Source organism: Globicephala melas, chromosome 19, assembly GCF_963455315.2.
Source record: "Globicephala melas chromosome 19, mGloMel1.2, whole genome shotgun sequence".
Taxonomy (NCBI): domain Eukaryota; kingdom Metazoa; phylum Chordata; class Mammalia; order Artiodactyla; family Delphinidae; genus Globicephala; species Globicephala melas.
The window spans coordinates 50,767,388-50,776,653 of NC_083332.1; the positions used below are offsets into that span (position 1 = coordinate 50,767,388).

Consider the following 9,266-nt stretch of genomic DNA (forward strand, 5'->3'; position numbering starts at 1 on the left):
AAAGGGAATAATCAAAAATTAATTTTGAGACAAAATCTCAATGGCCAAAACTTTATGAGAAAAATTATACATTGATCTCATCAACATAGAAAAATCCTAAATATTAGTAAATAAAATTCAGTAGTATACCAAAACAATCATGACCAGGTAGCACTTAGCCCAAGAATGGGTTATATAGTTCATCATTATGTCTGTTAATAAAACACCAATTTTTTTTTTTTTTTTTTTTGCGGTACTTGGGCCTCTCACTGTTGTGGCCTCTCCCGTTGTGGAGCACAGGCTCCGGACGCGCAGGCTCAGTGGCCATGGCTCACGGGCCCAGCCGCTCCGCGGCATGTGGGATCTTCCTGGACCAGGGCATGAACCTGTGTCCCCTGCATCGGCAGGTGGACTCTCAACCACTGCACCACCAGGGAAGCCCTAAAACACCAAATTTAACAAAGGAGAATGTTGGGCTGTACCCCGCAGGCCTTCAAGGCCTGTACTTGCCCAGCCTCAGACTGAAGAAAGAGCCCAGAGTCAGTGACAGAGACATCAGTTGTTTAATGGATAGGGGATCTTACACATCCGGAGCAAAAGGGTCCTGGAGTGACACTCCACTGTGGATGGCAGACAGCAGGCAGGACATGGCAGAAGTCCAGGAAGCTGTGTGTTGGGGGGAAGGTTACCTGTTATGGGGAACTGATGTCAGGTTGGCTCATCCATTACCAGGGAAACCATCAGAGAGGCATGTCCCTCAAACCCCCTTTGATAAAACTAGCAGGGTGGAGCTGTTTTGATATAAAGATTAGAAGAATCACTAGCTGGGGGCAAGTACATAGGCAGTTACTGATTAGGCTCTATGATTAAGAGGGAAGGTCAGCCATGTGAGTAGGGTGTAGGTGAAGCAGGGACTGGTTAAGCAGGGGATGTACAGAGAGCAAGAGAACAAGGCATCCTGGATGGCCTGATCACATGGCAAAAACTATATGATCATGTCCTAGATGAAGGGAAAGCACCTGAAACAACTCAAAACCTATTTATAGTTTTTTATTTTTAAACTTCTTAGCAAATTAAGATTTCTTTAATTTGATAAAGGGTATTCATAAAAACTCTATAGCAAATGTGTACATTAGTATATAAAGCTATGGTGAGTATGGCAGTGTGGTACTGACAATGGGATAGACAAATACTTTAATGGAACAGAACCCAGAAATAGATCTGTGTATAAAACATGTCAGAGGTGGCATGACAAGTCATCAGGGAAATGATGAACCAGTTAACAAATGGGACTGCAGCAATTAGTTACTTATATGGTAAAATTTCAGAGGCATTCCTATTAAAAACAGGAACTAAAAAAGGAAATCTGAAGGGTGAACTTTATGGTATGTGAATTATATCTCAATGAAGCTGTTGAAGTCTGCGATCAGTGCTTTTACTCAACTTTGTCCTGGCATAAAACGAATATAATGAGGAAATGTAAATGAGAGCCATAAGAATCAGAAAGGAAGACTAAACCATAATATACAGACAGTGATAATCCACATAGAAAAATCTAAGAGAATCTATACAAATTAGAATAAGAAAGTTCTCCATAGTTGCTGGATACAAGATCAGTTACAAATATTGATGATGTTTCTACACACCATTTGTAACCAGTTAGGGAATATTACAGGAAAAAATTTCAGTTTCAATAGGAGCAAAATGTATAAGTGCATAGGAATAAACTTAATATAAGATACACTAATATACCATATTCCAGGATGAGAACATCCAATATGGTAAAGATGCACATTGCCTCCAGGTTAATCTGTGAGTTTAATGCAATTTCAATAAAAATCCCAATCAGGTATGTGTGTGTATGTGTGGTATCTGACAATTGATGGTAAAATCCATGTAGGAGAGCAAAAGCCAAGGATAACCAAGAAGTGTTAAGAAAAACAGGCCAGGGAGATTTGTATTAGCAGTAATTAAGTAATTAAGACTGTGCCATATGGCAAAGAGACAGACACATAAACCAGGGAACACAACAGAAACCCAGAAACAGATCCATGTTTAAAACATAGCTGTATTTTGGGAATTCCGTGGCAGTCTACTGGTTAGGACTCTGCACTTCCACTGCAGGGGGCACAGGTTCTATCCCTGGTCCGGGAACTAAGATCCCCGCAAGCTGCATGGCCAAAAAAAAAAAAAAAAGGCAGTACTTTAAAGTATCTGGAGTGAAAAATCAAAGGGGAAATGATGAACTAGTTAATCCATTATTTAAAATTGGTTATATATACATGAAAATAGATTCCTATACTATATAACAGGATTATAAAATAAATTCAAGGTGAATTAAACATCTAAAGCTGGAAAAGCAAAACTTTAAAAAGAACGAAATAATGCCATTTGCAGCAACATGGATGGACCTGGAGATTATTATACTAAGTGAAGTAAGCCAGACAAAGACAAATATCACATGATACCACTTACATGCTGAATCTAAAAAAAAAAAAAAAAAAAAAAAGTGATACAAATGAACTTATTTACAAAACAGAAACAGGCTCACAGACCTGGAAGACAAACTTATGGTTGCCAAAGGGGAAAGGTAAGGGGGGAGGGATAAATTGGGAGTTTGGGACTGACAATGTACACACTACTATATTTAAAATAGATAACCAACAAGGATCTACTGTATAGCACAGGGAACTCTGCTCAATATTCTGTAATATCCTAAATGGGAAAAGAATTTGAAAAAGAGTAGATACATGTATATATATATAACTGAATCACTTTGCTGTACACCTGAAACTAACACAACATTGTTAATCAACTATACTCCAATATAAAATAAAAATTCAAAATAAAAAGAGTTGCGGACTTCCCTGGTAGCACAGTGGTTCAGAGTCCGCCTGCCGATGCAGGGGACGCGGGTTCGTGCCCCGGTCCGGGAGGGTCCCACATGCCGCGGAGCGGCTGGGCCCGTGGGCCATGGCCGCTGAGCCTGCGCGTCCGGAGCCTGTGCTCCACAACGGGAGAGGCCACGGCGGTGAGAGACCCGCGTACCGCAAAAAAAATAAAAAATAAAAAGAGTTGGGAGGAAGTTCTTAAGATAAGCTACAAAAATACAAACAATAAAGAAAAAGGTTAAATTTAAGTACATTAAAAATTTTTTTAACATCTTTATTGGAGTATAATTGCTTTACAATGGTGCGTTAGTTTCTGCTTTATAACAAAGTGAATCAGTTATACATATACATATGTTCCCATATCTCTTCCCTCTTGCGTCTCCCTCCCTATCCCACCCCTCTAGATGGTCACAAACCACCTAGCTGATCTCCCTGTGCTATGTGACTGCTTCCCACTAGCTATCTATTTTACGTTTGGTAGTATATATATGTCTATGCCACTCTCTCACTTTGTCACAGCTTACCCTTCCCCCTCCCCATATCCTCAAGTCCATGCTCTAGTAGGTCTGTGTCTTTATTCTCGTCTTACCCCTAGGTTCTTATGACATTTTTTTGTTTCTTAGATTCCATATATATGTGTTAGCATACGGTATTTGTTTTTCTCCTTCTGACTTACTTCACTCTGTATGACAGACTCTAGGTCTATCACATTAAAATTTTAAAAATTATGTTTTTTATTTCCTCAATATTATTCTTCAGTAATATTTTTACTGAGGGCATGCTGAAAAGTTGTTTTGATGTCACAAAAGATTTGTCTTATTAAATGGGAATATCACTCCACCTCTCTTTAATAAAAGGTGACCACATATATTATGGAATTTGAAAAAGCTTCATAACTTTAAAGAATTAAACACTTTATTTAAACAAAATTAATAGAAGCTGCAGATTGGATGAAAATGTTTGTAACAAATATAAACCAAAAAAGAATTAATATCCAAAATAAATAAAGAACTCTTCCAATAAGACAAACCACCCAAGAGAACAATGGGCAAAGACGAAGAATCCTTAACTTCAGTCCACTGTATATGTTGTCCATGCACTAACTCTATCGAGTGCCTTTCACAAAGACTACAATATGAACGGTGCCCCCTAGAGTTGTGCAGTGTACAACCTCTACACTAAAAGATGCAGACTTGCACTGTACAGTTGGTGGCCTTATGAAATGCAAAGGAAAGTAAACTCTGGTTTATTTTTTCACACTCATCAGATTGGCTAAAGTTTCAACATATAAAATGTTAGGGAGGATATGAAACATCTGGAATCCTCATAAACTGCTGTGTGGGTGTAAACTGGTACCATCACACTGGAAAGCAATCTGACAATATTCAGTTAAGTTGAAGATGCAGATAACCCATGACCTAGCAAATTCCATGTCTAGGTATATATCCTAGAAATATCCCCACCCATGTACAAGAGACGTGTACAAGAATGATCACTGCAGCCTTGTCTACATGAGCCAAGAATTGGAAACAGACTAAATGTCCGGCAACAGGAGAACAGAAGGATAATATGTGGTATAGCCATACAAAGGAATACTATATAGCGGTTAAAATGAATGCACTAGAACTACATATGTTAACATAAATAAATCTCCAAAATGGTGCTGATGAATGAAAAAAGCAAGATGCAGAAGTATATTCAGCATATCATTTCTATAAAGTTTAAAAACATGGAAAACAATTCTAAGTATTGCTCACAGATATAAAGTTATGTAATAAAAGTATAACCATGCAATTCAGGGTGGTGGTTACCTAATGGAAGGAGGGGAACAGTATCAGGGAGGGGTCAATGTGGGGTTTCAAATATAGCTAGTCATGTTTTATTTCTCCAGAAAATAAAAACCTGAAGCAAATATAGCAAAATATTTACTGCTGTTATTTCTTTTTATTGTTATGTTTGAACTATTAAATAACTTTTTAAGTTACATCAGTGAGAACAGGGATTGGGTCCTTCTCAAAGAACAGCACACGGGTGCCTCCAATTTCTCACTCCTCTTCACTCCTCAGCCCAGGAGAGGCCAGCTTCTACTTCCCTGACCCTGCGTTTGCTGAGGTTACCAAAAATAACCTTGTCCGCCCAGCTGAGGGGCTGGAGGGGAACCACGAGGTTCTTAATTCTTACCTTCCTTGTCTCTCTTTCTTTTAATATATTCTACACTCCAGATTACTCCCTCTTTGAAGCTCCTAGTTGCCTTTCTCCTGATTTTCCTCTGGCCTCTTGGTCACACTCCTTCTTGTGCTTCTCCACCTACTCCTGAACTCTCCATGTTCCCCAGGGTTCAGTCCAGGGTCCCCTTTTCTTCTCATTCTCTACACATTCTCCTTGGATGGTTTTATCCTAACCCGTGTCTTTAAAGACCTCCTATAAATGACTCCAAAATCTTGATCCTCAGTCCATCTCTCTCCTGAGCCCCAAGCCAGTCCTTCCAAATGTCCCCTCTTAGGTCCTTGGCCAGCAGTATCACAGAAATCCCAACTGTCTGAGCTCATCGTCCCCTGCCTGCAACTCCTGCCACTGACCCCCTCCCCAGCCCAGAGCAGCTCCTCTTCCTGGATCCCCTTTCCTCATATACAGCACCCCCTTCCCTCCTCTCACCCACACAGGAACCTGAGAGCCATCCTCAATGCTCCCTCAATCCTCATCCCCTACCGCAATCAGCCAATCAGCCTCACCAGCCTCTGCATATTTCTCAAGTCAGTCCCCTCCCAATGGCTCCTAAAACTGTTATTGTCTGGGCCTCATCATTTCTTTTCTTATTATTACAGTAATCCCCCAACTGTGGTCTCCCTGCCACTATCCCTGTCCCTGACTAATCCATCCTCCTTGTTACAGAGGAGAGCGATATCGCTAAAATGCAACTTCCATCCCAATACCCTTTCCTCAAAAATCCTTTAAGTGGCAAGTCATTGGGATAAAACCATTCTCCTTTGCAGGACTCAAAAGTCCTCACCGATTTGCCCCGAGTGCCTCTCCAACCCTTCCCACACTCCCCCAGCCCAGCCACGCAGTGCTGTCATCTCTGGCCTTTGCATACGTTGATTCTCTACCTCAAATACCCTTCTCTCAAAGCTGTCCCTATGTGCGCCACCAGTTTCTCTTTGTTTGCTTCCCCTTCGCCTCTGAGCAAGTATACCTGGGCCTATGAGATCTTCCTGTGCCCCTTCCTCTCCCAAGTTGGGAATTAGACCTCTATCACGGCCATCCTTGTGTTCCCTGCAAAGTCACTTTCCCACCTTCCCTATCAGTCAAGGAGTTAACAAGAGGACTAACCCCCCTCCTTGTATTTCAGGTGCACAGCACAAAGCCTGATATACTGATGGTTTCAGAAGATATATGACAGGTCCACCTGGGACTGAGAGCCTACCTAACAAGTGCTAATGCATCTTAATGTTGCAGCAGTGGCTGAAATACGTAAAGTATGTACTGTAGCCACACAGAAGGCATGGGGCAGGTATGTGCACCAGGGCACCAATTCCAAAGGGGGCCCAAGCATCTCCTTCAAGGAGAATTTAGAAGGAGGCCATGTAAATGTTCTTATTCTCAAAAGCCTCACTCTTCATTAGGCTGAATGGTAGAATGCTTTAAAAAGCACAATTGGGGATTTTATTTTTTAAATTTTTTCTCGCTAGAACCTTTATTATTTCAGAAATAGGCATCCTATGTAACTTGAGGTGGGTAGAATAGTTATTTATGGATTACTGTAGTAAATATTTGTCAAAACACCAAGTATCTCAATAATCATACACATTTCATTCATAAGAACTTACAAAAATAACTCTTCTGTGTCAAAAAACTTATAAATAATGGTCTATGGAGGAGAGAAGGAAAATTCTGCTAGGGGAAACTCTAGTGAAGCATTTTCTCCATTACATTTTTGATTGATATAGTTCATGAAAGAAGCCTCGCTTTGCCTTCCTTTTTTTTAGTGATTCCTCTGAGAGGGAATGCAAGAAACTAAATCTGAGGGGGAAAACTGCTTTCATAATCTCAAGTGTAAACCACGAATAGGCTTTTCTGATAAAAGCTTTAAAGCCTGAAGAGATAAGAAAGGCAAGCATGTATTCCTTTAAACATTTCAATAAATTTGCAAAAATATTCAGCAACTATGCACGTATTGTTTGTATACTTAAAAATGCAACAATTTTCATGCTTCGAATATTTTTTCCTGAGTGTTTTAAGCATGTTTTGTTCTAGACAATTCAAAAGTAAGACTTACACACACACATAATATATACAACAGGAATTCTCCACATGATTAGCATTGTGGACTCTCCTAACAGTGTCAAACAATGAGAAGCCAAACGTGATCACATCCATATCGTAAGGAGAGCCTGGAGAATCACCTATGTCTTTGTTTTCTACTCAGTGCTTCTGATAAGTTCAGCAGATGTACGGCCATGACTTGTTTCCAAACATCCAGACCCCCTCACTGGCTCACCACAATTACACGAGTGCTAAGTTCTAAGTATTCGAAGAAAGACTGCAGGTGTCGCTTTACTTCTCTCTGGTCCCTTTACCAAACCCCTACATCACTTATGACGTTACTTGTTAATATTTTGCAATCCAAAATGAAAAATGCAGGTACACAAGTTTGCTAAATTTCATTTAACCAAATAAACTTAAAAATAGATAAAATACTTAAATTCCTGCAACACAAAACTTGGTTTTCATATTCATTTGAACATTTTCGAATTACTCAAACATGAGAATTGAAAATGTGTGTGCTATTTGGAAGAGAACTACTACTGAGTTTATTCTCCAGAAGAAAAAGCAGACCTGAAACATCACATTACTGGAACACCTGAAATGTTGACAAGTTCTTACCTTCTAAACTTCAACGAAAGCTGCTTGCACAAACTATTTAAAGAATATCTGCCCCAGGCTTCCCTGGTGGCGCAGTAGTTGAGAGTCCGCCTGCCGATGCAGGGGACACGGGTTCGTGCCCTGCTCTGGGAAGACCCCACATGCCGCGGAGCGGCCAGGCCCGTGAGCCATGGCCGCTGAGCCTGCGCGTCCGGAGCCTGTGCTCCGTGACGGGAGAGGCCACAACGGTGAGAGGCCCGCGTACTGAAAAAAAAAAAAAAAAAAAGAATATCTGCCCCTATTAAACAAGCCAGATATCTGATGTATTAAGGAAGTCAGAAGCTGAGTCACTTCATTTCTTTCTGTTGACTCTAGTTGCCAGAATACTGGCAACTCACATCCATGTAGATTCCCAGCATCGAAATGATGGGATCGTATTTTGAACTCCATACACTGGTACTACTTCTGCACGCTTGATTACTTTCTGTGTATCATACAGAAGAAACATGCTGAAAAGAACTAATCCACCATAAATTTTCAGTGAGTACAGAGTGGCACCAGCCACAGTGGTAAGTGGAAGAAACATAGATCCTAGTGAGGACACAAAGACGACACCCAGGCCCACGCCCAGGGGTGCTCCCATGTTCAAAAACTTCTCACTGGGTGCACATATGGCCACAGTGGAGAGGCCTCCCAGAATTCCAGCTGTGTACCATGCAGCTGTGATGAGAAGAGGCGCCCCCTAATGTCGTCAGAGGAGCCACCACTGCACCCATCACACCAGAATGTAGTAACCAAGCAAGATGCTTTGGGCCTGGGCTCTGGTCATATGATATCGACTGGACCAGCATTCCAGCTCCAATCATGGCTGCAAAGGTTGCACCAATTGTCACCCAAGAGCCTTTCATCATGAAGTTCACGAGGGCAGGAGTTCTGCTCACTGCCAGGGCAGACAAAGCTGTTATGCCGATACTTCCTGCTAAGTACATATAGGTGGTATGAATTCTATCCTTCACATACTGAGGCCAAATTACAGCTTTTTCAATAGCTCCAATCTCATTAGACACTCCCAAGCCATAGTAGCACAAAGCTCTAAGACCAACAGCAGCCCCTCCAGCAATCTTCCCATCTGATCAATTTTAAATATTTTTTCCAATGATGGTTCCAAAGCTGCCTCCTTGAGTTCTTGGCTAGTTTTCCCACGCCAAATTCCAATTCTTGTCCTGGTGGCATATTCCCTGCTGGGTGTTAAGAGCCATTGATTTTTCGTGATGGAATTCTTCACAACAGGGGAGGCCTTGGTGAAAGCTGGTGGAAAACCCTGGAAGGTAGTGTCCGGAGACACACAAGTCTTGCGGCCAGCATGGTGGTGCACCAGGTTTACCAAGCGATCGGAAACGCTCAGTCCCTGGTCAACTCAAGCGCGCAGTTCCCTTTCCGGCCGGCAACACGCGACGACTACCACCTCCCGTGCCCTCCGCCCACCTCTTACTCAATTGTGGATTTTAAATTACCCCTTTCATCTTTATTTCC

General features: G+C 41.5%; 1 protein-coding gene and 1 pseudogene across 5 annotated transcripts in view; both read right to left on the minus strand.

Annotated features, from left to right (window-relative positions):
* The window catches only part of ADAT1 (adenosine deaminase tRNA specific 1), a 49,617-nt gene that overhangs the window by 8,992 nt on the left and 31,359 nt on the right, over window positions 1-9,266 (minus strand). For 2 of the 5 annotated variants that reach the window (XR_009560187.1, XM_060289873.1), the window contains one exon: window positions 508-2,149. The exons of 2 other annotated variants lie outside the window; for them this stretch is intronic. Coding sequence is in view for 2 of the 3 variants with exons in the window: in XM_060289873.1 (XP_060145856.1) it covers window positions 2,134-2,149 (16 nt within the window). In the remaining variant the exon portion in view is untranslated. Of the gene's footprint in view, window positions 1-409; window positions 2,150-9,266 lie in introns of those variants that run through there. One more of the 5 variants, XM_030863303.2, reaches the window with a different exon arrangement.
* Window positions 8,086-9,193, minus strand: LOC115856798 (growth hormone-inducible transmembrane protein pseudogene; annotated as a pseudogene).